This window comes from Procambarus clarkii, chromosome 1 (genome assembly GCF_040958095.1).
Source record: "Procambarus clarkii isolate CNS0578487 chromosome 1, FALCON_Pclarkii_2.0, whole genome shotgun sequence".
NCBI lineage: Eukaryota > Metazoa > Arthropoda > Malacostraca > Decapoda > Cambaridae > Procambarus > Procambarus clarkii.
In genome coordinates, this window is record NC_091150.1 from 21,482,605 (window position 1) to 21,497,721 (window position 15,117).

Sequence of the window (15,117 nt, forward strand, 5' to 3'; positions counted from 1 at the left end):
AGTATGCAGTTGTGAAGGAAAAAATTCCATGATCTTGATGGGACTAGATGGCTCGACTACCTCTGCACTTGAGAAGGAAAAGCCAACCCTCAGAACTTGCTGGCCTACACCCATAGCTAAACCTGGCCCAGACTCTCAAACCCTCAAACATTTTGGAGCCAGAAGCTGGGGAAGGAACTGAAGCAGGGCGAACCACACCTGCCTGGGAAGGAAGTGGAGTCATGGCTGGAGCCAAGGTGGAGATCCCCAGCACCTCCAGTTCTGGATCCCTAAATATCACACGGAGTAATTCCAGGACCACCTCCCGAGCATAAAGCCGTGAATGCTGAAACCTGTCAAACTTACCCTGTAATGTGGCAGCTGCCTGAAATGTCTCTACTTCAGTGGCAGGATCAAAACTCGTGGGGATTAAACCCCACAGGATTTGGGGTCGTAAGAGTCATCTACCTAACAGGCAGCATGACACAGGCAGAGAGAATGATCATTACCATGTAGCAAAGGCAATGAACCACCTTCAGACTTGTAATGGAAAATAGCAGGCACAACGGGCCGTCCTTTATCCAGAATTAACCAAATGACCTGCTGGGTCATTTAAGTTAAAATTTGAATTGTAGGTTTACATAATGAATTTAAGGCTAATACTGTAGTGGTACTGTACCAGAGGATTGTGAAAGAAGCAATGATTGAATGCATAACAATAAAGGATAATGTAGTGAGTGTAAGAATTATAGTGGCATTAATTTACAAAGTGTACATCAAAATATACAAAACAGTGTATAGCAAAGTAATATTCTGTATTGTCTTGATCAGTATCCTGCTACATACTGTGCTTGCTTCACTTGATAAACTATTTGAATTGAGGGAGCTTGTAGAGAATATCTTTAAAAAAAGAATAAAAGATGTAATAGTACAGTACATAATTATGATATTTATGGACTTGGAAAAAACATGACAAAGCTACTTTGTTTTGTTTTCTATGTTATGATATGATCTTTGCTTCTCATACATAAAGTGAGAGTAATGCAGAAAAGGGGATGTTTTTAAGTTTACAGTATAGAGAAAAATCAGATTTTGGTACTTAGTACATGAGGGGATTTCATAGTTTATGCACAGTTTTGAAAAAACTAAAATAGAATGAAAGCAAAACTCTTGAAACTTTCTCTTATGGCTTGCAGAGAGTTTTTTTTTTTTTTTTTTTTTTTTTTTTTTTTGAGATATATAGAAGAGTTGTTACATTCTTGTACAGCCACTAGTACGCGTAGCGTTTCGGGCAAGTCCTTAATCCTACGGTCCCTGGAATACGATCCCCTGCCGCGAAGAATCGTTTTTTCATCCAAGTACACATTTTACTGTTGCGTTAAACAGAGGCTACAGTTAAGGAATTGCGCCCAGTAAATCCTCCCCGGCCAGGATACGAACCCATGACATAGCGCTCGCGGAACGCCAGGCGAGTGTCTTACCACTACACCACGGAGACTGCATATTCTTCCTCCACAATATGAGCTTGGAGCCTTAATATCCACCTCTTTCCTCATTTAACATCATCATACTTGCCTAGATGTCATTCCAAGACCGTATGTGGAGAAACACTTGGACCTCTTATATTGTACTTTATAATATTCATTTATTGTGTACTGTTTACCTGTACAATATTCTGATATATTTCACAATATTTCCTCATGGGCACAGTCTCTGTGGCACAGTGGTAACGCATTTGCCAGGTGCTTTGCAAGCGCTCTGGCCTGAGTTCATATACTGGTTGGGGAGGATTAACTGGGCTCCAATCCTTAACTGTAGCCTCTGTTCACCCAGCAGTGAATGGGTACCTGCTTGTTAAGCAATTTATTGAGACATATTCTGGAGAAAATCAGCAGTTTTAAAAAAAGAAAAATTTAGCAGTCTCCGTGGTGTAGTGGTAAGACACTCGCCTGGCGTTCCGCGAGCGCTATGTCATGGGTTCGTATCCTGGCCGGGGAGGATTTACTGGGCGCAATTCCTTAACTGTAGCCTCTGTTTAACGCAACAGTAAAATGTGTACTTGGATGAAAAAACGATTCTTCGCGGCAGGGGATCGTATTCCAGGGACCATAGGATTAAGGACTTGCCCGAAACGCTACGCGTACTAGTGGCTCTACAAGAATGTAACAACTCTTCTATATATCTCAAAAAAAAAAAAAAAAAAAAAAAGAGGATTAAGCACCTGCTCAAAATGTATGCGTCCTAGTGGCTTTAAAAGAATGTAAAAACTCTTGTATATATAAATAAAATAAAAATAAACAAATTTAGTGAATCAGTGTGCGATGTATTTTTGGACAGAGGTAAAATATTTTCAGGACGGGAGGGTATGTTTGCATACCTGACCAACTTGTTGTGTACAATTGGTTTTGGACCTGTGCTAGTCAGATAACAGGAATGGTGACTGTTGTACAGATTTTGAAGGCTGTACTGTACATTACATTATGCATAAATATTTCACATACCAAGTTATTAAATATTATTTTCCTCGTACAGGATGGCGTATAGTGACTTTGTACGGACATTTTCTCAACTTGAGGTCATCCATTTAGACGGAGAAACATCAAGAGATGAGCCATCTCTCAGACACAAAAATCCTTGGACGTCACGGGTGTATCAAGGAGCCTGGCAGAAAGGTGTTACCGCTGGTGGCTGTAGGAACAACCCGGGTAAGATATAACCACACTTATTTATTTATTTATTATGAAATAATAATTGTCCATGTATTTTGGAAATTTGGATTTATTGTTACCAGTCTGGATAACATTCAGGCAAATATTTTACATATTAATTTAGGTGTTCATTTTTATTGTTTTGTTCATTTATATTTATTCACCCCATACCCATCTTTTATTCACCCCATACCCATCTTTTGAATAATGGAAAATATTATTATTTTCTCATAGTAATATTTTGAGAAAATATTATATTTCTCATAGAGCTGATAATAGGCCTTGGAACTGAACCCCTAAAATTCATTTAGGTAAACAAATTAGATAGGTTTCACACATTTTAATATAAATATATATATATATATATATATATATATATATATATATATATATATATATATATATATATATATATATATATATATATATATATATATATATATATATAACTGAAAACTCACACCCCAGAAGTGACTCGAACCCATACTCCCAGAAGCAACGCATCTGGTATGTACAAGACGCCTTAATCCACTTGACCATCACGACCGGACATAATGAGGTGATAGCCGAGGCTATATGAACCACCCCACCGCCGGCACTCGGATAGTTATCTTGGGCATAGCATTTTACCAAATCACCTCATTCTTTGGGGCACACGTGAGGAACACAAATGCGAACAAGCCTGAATGGTCCCCAGGACATATGCAACTGAAAACTCACACCCCAGAAGTGACTCGAACCCATACTCCCAGAAGCAACGCATCTGGTATGTACAAGACGCCTTAATCCACTTGACCATCACGACCGGACATAATGAGGTGATAGCCGAGGCTATATGAACCACCCCACCGCCGGCACTAGGATAGTTATCTTGGGCATAGCATTTTACCAAATCACCTCATTCTTTGGGGCACACGTGAGTCCGGTCGTGATGGTCAAGTGGATTAAGGCGTCTTGTACATACCAGATGCGTTGCTTCTGGGAGTATGGGTTCGAGTCACTTCTGGGGTGTGAGTTTTCAGTTGCATATGTCCTGGGGACCATTCAGGCTTGTTCGCATTTGTGTTCCTCACGTGTGCCCCAAAGAATGAGGTGATTTGGTAAAATGCTATGCCCAAGATAACTATCCGAGTGCCGGCGGTGGGGTGGTTCATATAGCCTCGGCTATCACCTCATTATGTCCGGTCGTGATGGTCAAGTGGATTAAGGCGTCTTGTACATACCAGATGCGTTGCTTCTGGGAGTATGGGTTCGAGTCACTTCTGGGGTGTGAGTTTTCAGTTGCATATGTCCTGGGGACCATTCAGGCTTGTTCGCATATATATATATATATATATATATATATATATATATATATATATATATGTCGTACCTAGTAGCCAGAACTCACTTCTCAGCCTACTATTCAAGGCCCGATTTGCCTAATAAGCCAAGTTTTCCTGAATTAATATATTTACAATAATTTTTTTCTTATGAAATGATAAAGCAACCCTTTTCTCTATGTATGAGGTCAATTCTTTTTACTGGATTTAAAATTAACGTAGATATATGACCGAACCTAACCAACCCTACCTAACCTAACCTAATCTATATTTATAGGTAAGGTTAGGTTAGGTAGCCAAAAAAAGCTAGGTTAGGTTAGGTTAGGTAGGTTAGGTAGACGAAAAAACATTAATACATGAAAACTTGGCTTATTAGGCAAATCAGGCCTTGAATAGTAGGCTGAGAAGTGCGTTCTGGCTATTAGGTACGACATATATATATATATATATATGTCGTACCTAGTAGCCAGAATGCACTTCTCAGCCTACTATGCAAGGCCCGATTTGCTTAATAAGCCAAGTTTTCCTGAATTATTATATTTTCTAAAAAAAATTTCTTATGAAATGATAAAGCTACCCATTTCATTATGTATGAGGTAAATTTCTTTTTATTGGAGTTAAAATTAACGTAGATATATGACCGAACCTAACCAACCCTACCTAACCTAACCTAACCTATCTTTAAAGGTTAGGTTAGGTTAGGTAGCCGAAAAAGTTAGGTTAGGTTAGGTAGTTGGAACACAATTAATTCATGAAAACTTGGCTTATTAGGAAAATTGAGCCTTGCATAGTAGGCTGAGAAGTGCGTTCTGGCTACTAGGTACGACATTATATATATATATATATATATATATATATATATATATATATATATATATATATATATATATATATATATATATATATATATATATATTGGTGTATACTGGCAGCAGGTTTTCTTTCAAACATGTTTCATTGAATATGACCGCATATTCTGTATTTATTATTTTCTGGTTTAGGGCTTCTATCCCTCTAACTATTTTCTTAGCATCAGGGCTTAATTGAAATAGGAGTTCTCCAAAACTCATTTTCGTACTTTTAAGGTGAAGAAAAGAAGTGATTTACTATAGAGTGTATTACACTTATTTGTATAATTTGCACGACGTTTCGAACCTCCATGGTTCATTCTCAAGTGAACAGATCTTACAATACTAGTTGATTTTATACCCGCATTAGGTCAGGTGATAATACAATGAAGGTGAAAACATGGGGGGATACATAAGGGATAAACATAGGGGCGGCAGAAGGCTTATTGGCCCATACGAGGCATCTCTTATCTAAACACAAAGATTAATCCAGTGTAATTGGCCTGTTATGTTGGACATTGTCTTCTGTGTTGGCATCGATATGTTCTTGTCTTGTCCTTACTCTCATGGTGGGTAGAGTAAATAGTTCCGTGATTTGGGTGTTCATGGTAGGTCGCTCTATTCTTATGTGAATTGCCTCAAGAATTTGTAATCTTCTTGAATCTTGGGTTTTGTCTATTATGCAAGTATTCTTGTTCAACATTTCTCTTGTTAGAGTAATGTCATGGCCTTGTCTCATGTGATTCCTAGGGGCACCAGATTGAAGATGGCATGTCAAACGCCTCGTCAGCTTGGTCGACGTCATACCTATGTACTTACATTGAAGGTTACATCCTTCGTGGGGGCAAGTGTACATGTATACAACGCTTGACTGCTGTAGAGGGTTCTCCGTCGGCTTCGGGCTGTTTTTGATAAGGAGTTCGGAAGTCTTCTTGGTTTTGTAGAATATTATCAGGTTTATGTTTTGGTTAGGAGTAGTGCTTTTTACTCCTTTACGGATTATTTCTTTCATTATTCTTTCCTCTTTTATATGTTCACTGTGCATGGTTGATTTGTAATATAATTTTATTGGGGGTGTTGTGGTTTCTGTTCTAGGTTCTGAATTATACCAACGGTCCAAGTGTCTTCTTATAGCAGCGTTTATTTCCGCGCTGCTATATCCGTTGTTCACCAATACCTGAGTTACTCTTTCAAACTCTCTACTCACGTTGCTCCATTCAGAGCAGTGGGTAAGCGCTCGACGAATATAAGCATTGAGAACACTGGCTTTGTATCTTTGGGGGCACTCACTTCTACCGTTCTGGCATAATCCTATGTTGGTGGGCTTGGTATATACGTTGGTGCTTAAAGAGGTTCCTGTTTTTGTTATTAGTACATCCAAGAATGGCAGACTGTTATTTTCCCTATTTTCATGTGTAAATCGGAGTACTGACTCTCTCTCTAGGTGTCTTTTTAGGTCAATTAGTTCATCTGAGTCTTTTACTATTACGAATATGTCATCTACATAACGGCAGTATACAGTTGGTTTTTGTCTGCTACTGAAGACCCTATCTTCGATGGTTCCCATATAAAAATTAGCAAATAAAACTCCTAAGGGGGAGCCCATTGCTACTCCGTCTATTTGTAAATACATGTCTCCTTGTGGACTGATGAAAGGGGCTTCCTTTGTACATGCTTCGAGAAGACTTTTCAAGTGTGGCTCAGGTATGTCTAATTTGGGGGTGCTCTCGTCTCTGTATACTCTGTCCAGTATCATTCCTATGGTTGTGTCAACTGGGACGTTGGTAAAAAGGGATTCAACGTCCAGGGAAGCGATGATTCCATCGGGCTGGGTAGATTTGATCAATTCTAGGAAATCTGCTGATGATTGTAGACTAAACTTACTTGGAGTGTATGGAGTTAGGAGTTCATTGAGTTTCTTTGCCAGGTGATAAGTTGGGGTTGGTATTTGGCTGATTATAGGGCGTAGTGGGTTACCTGGTTTATGCGTCTTAACATTGCCGTAGGCATATCCTAAGCCATAGTCGCCTTGAAGTTTATTGAAATGCACACTACCTTTCTTTGCGTTGATTGCTGTAATTGTTTTGTTTACTTTCCGCTTAAGGTCTTCTACGGGGTTCCTCGTGATTCATTGAAATTTGGAGTCGTCACTTAGGATGTCGCTAATTTTGTTCATGTATTCATGGGTAGGAATCAATACATATGCTGCTGTTTTGTCGGCTTTTCTTATTGTTACGTCTTTCAGATTTTTTAGTTGTTTCGCTGCTTCTTTGAGTCGTGGGGTTAAGATTGTAGATGAATATGTTCCTCGTTTTTTCCCTGCTTCTGCAAGTAGTTCAGCTTGAAGTGTGTCAGTGGTGATGACTTTTTTGTTGTCTTCTAGCTTATGGATATCGTCCAGAAGCATTTCGATTTCCAGGCGTTTTTGATGCATCTTTGGTTTAGATAAGAATTGACAATTTAGACCAAGATTTAAGAGGTCTCGTTGGTCCTGGGTAAGATCATAAGAAGTCAGGTTAAAGTAGCCATCTTTAGGACGAGGGATTTTTAGCTGTCCACCGTTTAGGGATGTTAACTTACGGAGTGTCTTTGTTTCTACAAGAGTTTTATGTTGTTGTTTCAGGTTAAATAGTTCACTGTTGATGGTTTGCTTGAGTTGGATAGGGATGTCGTACTGGGTCCATTTGTTTAACAGATGCTCCGCCTGCTCTATAAAGGTTTGGAGGGCTTCCTTCTTCTTGTTTAGTTGATGCCGAATGAGCTCTTGCCTATACCTATAGGTAAACTCTGTATTGCGGACTGCTGGGTCATGTGGGTTTATATTGGTGTATACTGGCAGCAGGTTTTCTCTCAAACATGTTTCATTGAATATGACCGCATATTCTGTATTTATTATTTTCTGGTTTAGGGCTTCTATCCCTCTAACTATTTTCTTAGCATCAGGGCTTAATTGAAATAGGAGTTCTCCAAAACTCATTTTCGTACTTTTAAGGTGAAGAAAAGAAGTGATTTACTATAGAGTGTATTACACTTATTTGTATAATTTGCACGACGTTTCGAACCTCCATGGTTCATTCTCAAGTGAACAGATCTTACAATACTAGTTGATTTTATACCCGCATTAGGTCAGGTGATAATACAATGAAGGTGAAAACATGGGGGGATACATAAGGGATAAACATAGGGGCTGCAGAAGGCTTATTGGCCCATACGAGGCATCTCCTATCTAAACACAAAGATTAATCCAGTGTAATTGGCCTGTTATGTTGGACATTGTCTTCTGTGTTGGCATCGATATGTTCTTGTCTTGTCCTTACTCTCATGGTGGGTAGAGTAAATAGTTCCGTGATTTGGGTGTTCATGGTAGGTCGCTCTATTCTTATGTGAATTGCCTCAAGAATTTGTAATCTTCTTGAATCTTGGGTTTTGTCTATTATGCAAGTATTCTTGTTCAACATTTCTCTTGTTAGAGTAATGTCATGGGCTTGTCTCATGTGATTCCTAGGGGCACCAGATTGAAGATGGCATGTCAAACGCCTCGTCAGCTTGGTCGACGTCATACCTATGTACTTACATTGAAGGTTACATCCTTCGTGGGGGCAAGTGTACATGTATACAACGCTTGACTGCTGTAGAGGGTTCTCCGTCGGCTTCGGGCTGTTTTTGATAAGGAGTTCGGAAGTCTTCTTGATTTTGTAGAATATTATCAGGTTTATGTTTTGGTTAGGAGTAGTGCTTTTTACTCCTTTACGGATTATTTCTTTCATTATTCTTTCCTCTTTTATATGTTCACTGTGCATGGTTGATTTGTAATATAATTTTATTGGGGGTGTTGTGGTTTCTGTTCTAGGTTCTGAATTATACCAACGGTCCAAGTGTCTTCTTATAGCAGCGTTTATTTCCGCGTTGCTATATCCGTTGTTCACCAATACCTGAGTTACTCTTTCAAACTCTCTACTCACGTTGCTCCATTCAGAGCAGTGGGTAAGCGCTCGACGAATATAAGCATTGAGAACACTGGCTTTGTATCTTTGGGGGCACTCACTTCTACCGTTCAGGCATAATCCTATGTTGGTGGGCTTGGTATATACGTTGGTGCTTAAAGAGGTTCCTGTTTTTGTTATTAGTACATCCAAGAATGGCAGACTGTTATTTTCACTATTTTCATGTGTAAATCGGAGTACTGACTCTCTCTCTAGGTGTCTTTTTAGGTCAATTAGTTCATCTGAGTCTTTTACTATTACGAATATGTCATCTACATAACGGCAGTATACAGTTGGTTTTTGTCTGCTACTGAAGACCCTATCTTCGATGGTTCCCATATAAAAATTAGCAAATAAAACTCCTAAGGGGGAGCCCATTGCTACTCCGTCTATTTGTAAATACATGTCTCCTTGTGGACTGATGAAAGGGGCTTCCTTTGTACATGCTTCGAGAAGACTTTTCAAGTGTGGCTCAGGTATGTCTAATTTGGGGGTGCTCTCGTCTCTGTATACTCTGTCCAGTATCATTCCTATGGTTGTGTCAACTGGGACGTTGGTAAAAAGGGATTCAACGTCCAGGGAAGCGATGATTCCATCGGGCTGGGTAGATTTGATCAATTCTAGGAAATCTGCTGATGATTGTAGACTAAACTTACTTGGAGTGTATGGAGTTAGGAGTTCATTGAGTTTCTTTGCCAGGTGATAAGTTGGGGTTGGTATTTGGCTGATTATAGGGCGTAGTGGGTTACCTGGTTTATGCGTCTTAACATTGCCGTAGGCATATCCCTTATGTATCCCCCCATGTTTTCACCTTCATTGTATTATCACCTGACCTAATGCGGGTATAAAATCAACTAGTATTGTAAGATCTGTTCACTTGAGAATGAACCATGGAGGTTCGAAACGTCGTGCAAATTATACAAATAAGTGTAATACACTCTATAGTAAATCACTTCTTTTCTTCACCTTAAAAGTACGAAAATGAGTTTTGGAGAACTCCTATTTCAATTAAGCCCTGATGCTAAGAAAATAGTTAGAGGGATAGAAGCCCTAAACCAGAAAATAATAAATACAGAATATGCGGTCATATTCAATATATATATATATATATATATATATATATATATATATATATATATATATATATATATATATACATATATATATACATATATATATACATATATTTTAAGATGAATAGGAAAACCAGGGATATACAGAACATCTTGTTTCAGATTTTTTACTTTAAAATGCATAACGTTTCGAATACTTCTCGTATTCATCATCAGATCTAAAAGAAAAAACAGAAATCACAATCAAATAGCTGGTAAACAAAGAACTCATACTGAATATAATTGCCTATCAAAGAAAGGAAAATGCTTAAAAAACAAAACACTTAAGCGCACTTAAAGTGATCAATACAAATAAAACTTATTAACTGTCACATATATTAAAGCTAATTTAAAAGTCCATTAAACTACAAGATGAATTTTATAACTACTAAAACAAACCATTCTATTAAACTTGCGTGAAGTGATCAGAAGTGAAACTTGATACCTAACACATAGATACTAAACACTATAACAAATATTTATATAATGACTACAAATCTACAAAAAATGTATGTAAAATACAAACAGAATAAACGACAATTATAAAGTACTAACCAAAATCTTATAAAAAACTCAAATATTAAATAAAATTAAATACCAAAAAATGTATTATATATCCTAAATAAAAGATTATATTAATGTACAATGTCAAGACTTGAAATAAATAAGAAAGGGCAAAGACATGGTAAACTAAACAAAATTATAATAAAATTAAACTACCAAAATGAACTATAAATCAAATTACAGGGCCTACTGTGCACTATACAGTGTACAATTGAACAGCTGAAAGGTTGCTATTTAACAGAGGCCGCAGCTCCTTTATATATAAGGATTCCATTACTCTCAAATCTGACTGGCCATTCATACAAGTGTCCAGAATATCAACCTTCTAGGAAGCTTTTAAGGTCCGGTTGATACCTGGTTGACACCTGGTTGATGGGGTTCTGGGAGTTCTACTCCCCAAGCCCGGCCCGAGGCCAGGCTCGACTTGTGAGAGTTTGGTCCACCAGGCTGTTGCTTGGAGCGGCCCGCAGGCCCACATACCCACCACAGCCCGGTTGGTCCGGCTCTCCTTGGAGGAATAAATCTAGTTTCCTCTTGAAAATGTCCACGGTTGTTCCGGCAATATTTCTTATGCTTGCTGGGAGGACGTTGAACAACCGCGGACCTCTGATATTTATACAGTGTTCTCTGATTGTGCCTATGGCAGCTCTGCTCTTCACTGGTTCTATTCTACATTTTCTTCCATGTCGTTCACTCCAGTACGTTGTTATTTTACTGTGTAGATTTGGTACTTGGCCCTCCAGTATCTTCCAGGTGTATATTATTTGATATCTCTCTCGTCTTCTTTCTAGTGAGTACATTTGGAGGGCTTTGAGACGATCCCAATAATTTAGGTGCTTTATTGCGTCTATGCGTGCCGTATATGTTCTCTGTATTCCCTCTATTTCGGCAATCTCTCCTGCTCTGAAGGGGGAAGTGAGTACTGAGCAGTACTCAAGACGGGACAACACAAGTGACTTGAAGAGTACAACCATTGTGATGGGATCCCTGGATTTGAAAGTTCTCGTAATCCATCCTATCATTTTTCTGGCTGTCGCAATATTTGCTTGGTTATGCTCCTTAAACGTTAGGTCGTCAGACATTATTATTCCCAAATCCTTTACATGCTGTTTTCCTACTATGGGTACATTTGATTGTGTTTTGTACTCTGTATTATGTTTAATGTCCTCATTTTAACGGTACCTGAGTACCTGGAATTTATCACTGTTAAACATCATGTTATTTTCTGATGCCCAGTCGAAAACTTTATTAATATCATCTTGAAATTTTTCAATGTCCTCAGCCGAGGTAATTTTCATACTGATTTTTGTGTCATCTGCAAAGGATGATACGAAGCTGTGACTTGTATTTTTGTCTATATCTGATATGAGAATAAGGAAAAGCAGCGGTGCAAGGACTGTACCGTCCGGATTGATATTACAGTTCAGCGTTTTATAAATATATAATACACATAAGAGGATGTGCAGTGACTTAATATCTAACATATTCAGAGATTTGAGTAAGGGTACCGAGTGATGTCTGGGGCCAGAGTTAGATATTATCCTAATAGCAGCTTTGTATTGATTAATTAGAGGACGTAAATGATTTTGGGTAATAGAACCCCAAGCACAAATACCATAGTTGAGATAAGGATAGATGAGAGAGTAATAGAATGTCACCAGGGCAGGGCGTGGTACATAATATCTGATCTTCGAAAGAATGCCAACAGGTTTTGAAACTTTTTTTTATATATTTAGAATGTGTCCCTGGAAATTCAGGTTTTGGTCAATGAGAACGCCAAGGAATTTGCCATCTACTTTGTTACAAATTTCGGTATTGTTAATCTTGAGATTTATTTGATTTGAGGATTTATTGCCAAACACAATATAGAAAGTTTTGTCAATATTGAGGGTGAGTTTGTTGGCAGTTAGCCAGTGATGGACTTTATTTAGCTTAGTATTCACTGTGACATTTAGAGCAAGGGGGTCAGGACTGGAGTAAATGAAGGTCGTGTCGTCAGCAAATAGAATTAGTTTGAGATGTTGGGAGGCATTTGGGAGGTCATTAATGTAGATGAGAAAGAGGAGAGGGCCAAGTATGCTGCCCTGGGGAAACTTATCAAAGGTTTTATCAAATTTCATGTACTGTATACTACATCCACCGGAAGACCTTTGTCTGAGTAGCTGGATACCATTTCCAAGAATGGGAGCATATTTGTAAGGTAGGATCTGTTTTTTAACAAATCCATGTTGTGTTGATTGTACATGGTTGTTCACTGAAAGATGGGGAATGATTCCCTCCCTGAGGATTCTCTCCATGAGCTTGCCGAGGTGTGATATCAAGCTGATCGGCTGGTAGTTTTCTGTTGAGCTCTTTCTGCCTTCTTTCAAAATGGGGTAACATTTACATATTTCAAGTCTAGAGGGACTACCCCTTGGTCCAGGAATTTTGTAAAAATTAGTTTCAGTGGCAGGCATAGTTCTTCTGCCAGTTCCTTTAAGACTGTGGACTTTATTCAATCCACACCTGGGACTTTAGGGTCTTTTAGTTTGTCAGTGTTCTTTCTAATTATTTTGCATGTTATGGGTATATCCCTAAATTCATTCTCCTTCCTTCCATCAAAAATTTTGTGGGTGACGGGATGTCATCCAACCTTTCGGTGTGAACACTGATGTAAAATAATCATTTAGAGTGTTTGCTGCCCTTTTATCATCCATTATAGCTTGGTTAGTCTAATCTATTAAGGGTCTACCTGGTTGATGGGGTTCTGGGAGTTCTTCTACTCCCCAAGCCCGGCCCGAGGCCAGACTTGACTTGTGAGAGTTTGGTCCACCAGGTTGTTGCTTGCAGCGGCCCGCAGGCCCACATACCCACCACAGCCCGGTTGGTCCGGCACTCCTTGAAGGAAACAATCTAGTTTCCTCTTGAAGATGTCTACGGTTGTTCCTGTAATATGTCTGATGCTCGCTGGGAGGACTTTGAACAACCGTGGACCTCTGATGTTCATACAGTGTACTCTGATTGTGCCTATGGCACCTCTGCTCTTCACTGGTTCTATTCTGCATTTTCTGCCATGTCGTTCACTCCAGTACGTTGTTATTTTACTGTGCAGATTTGGGACCTGTCCCTCCAGTATTTACCATGTGTATATTATTTGGTATCTGTCTCGTCTCCTTTCTAGTGAGTACATTTGGAGAGCTTTGAGACGATCCCAATAATTTAGGTGTTTTATCTCGTCTATGCGTGCCGTATATGTTCTCTGTATTCCCTCTATTTCAGCAATCTCTCCTGCTCTGAAGGGGGAAGTGAGTACTGAGCAGTACTCAAGACGGGACAACACAAGTCCAACACAAGTCCAACTGAGTCCTTTGTTTTGTCCTCTTATAGTGGGGAATTGACTTGTGAAATTAATATTTATTTAATTTATATTAATTTATATTAATTTATATATTTAGTAATTTATATTTTTCGATAGTAAACTATTTGTTGTTTAAAGTGGACTGTATTTCTTAAAATTCCTACAAATCGATTTCCTTTCACATTATTGGGGGGTTTTCTGGTTTATGTGTAGTCAACAATATAAATTATTGGTTAGTAAACATTCACTACAGTATTAGACTACATATTATTAACTAAAATGGTAAGCCTTGTCTTATTGTTGTTATATCCTAGACAACCAGTATGAACACGGATGAATAAGCCAGTTAATACACTGGGTGTGGCTGGCCTCTAATTTATGTACGTGGGTGCTAGGTTTCTAGTGTTAATTCTTGTTCCGCTTCTGTTCTACCTGTCATAGGGCACTCACAAATAATAACAGTAATCCTAATATGACTGCTATATCAGGGGGAAATAAAGTATATTGATCATGAGATAACAACCAAGGAATATCTACTTTGGTTATGTCGCTGTCTAATGTTCTAAGTGGCTTCACCCTATATATCTACCTATAAACGGGTTTTGGTAAGAACTTCCCTTATAGTAGACGTAGTTGTGTGTTGAAAACGAAAGCATTTTACTTCCGTAACACAGCTGTCCAAGGAAGAATTATTGAAGCTAAATTTGCTCCTGCAACTGATGTTAAATTAATGGCTGACTCAGGCCACCCTCCCCTCGCCTCCTGGTTCTCTAGTCCAGATGTCAGAGTGGTTAGAGGGGCCCACATTTACTCGATTTTGGTACTGATAATTAAGTTGATTCAAGAGAGATGTTTTTATGATGTTTACAGTCCTGAAAGCAAGGTATTAAGAATAATTCCCAACAGAATTAGCTTGTAAAATTAATAGCGACGTGGCAATGATATCTGCTGTTTTCTATTGAAGGGAAAATTCCACTGTGCTTCGTTTTCTATGTGTGAATAAACACTATTTCTAGGATTAATTTGTTATTTACACAACAGCAGCAATATTATCTGCATATTGTATTAAATGTTAGTAAATGGTGTCGGGTTTTCCGACATTTATATAGGCGTAGAACAATTTTGGATCTTTATGTTTTGGGCAATTTTTAATTCGTAGTTTCTTTTGGCTGATCGATTTTCCGAGCCACCGAGTTTAGTGGCCTTTTGTATAACTCGTAATCAATGATGAATATTGTGGATTTATATTGGTCTCCAGAGGTTC

General features: G+C 38.5%; 1 protein-coding gene across 1 annotated transcript in view; it reads left to right on the forward strand.

Moving 5' to 3' along the window:
* Positions 1 to 15,117, forward strand: part of CalpC (calpain C) — a 348,733-nt gene that overhangs the window by 254,328 nt on the left and 79,288 nt on the right. Inside the window, exon 8 of the mRNA XM_045733865.2 lies at positions 2,512 to 2,684. Coding sequence (XP_045589821.1) covers positions 2,512 to 2,684 — 173 coding nt within the window. The remainder of the gene's footprint in view (positions 1 to 2,511; positions 2,685 to 15,117) is intronic.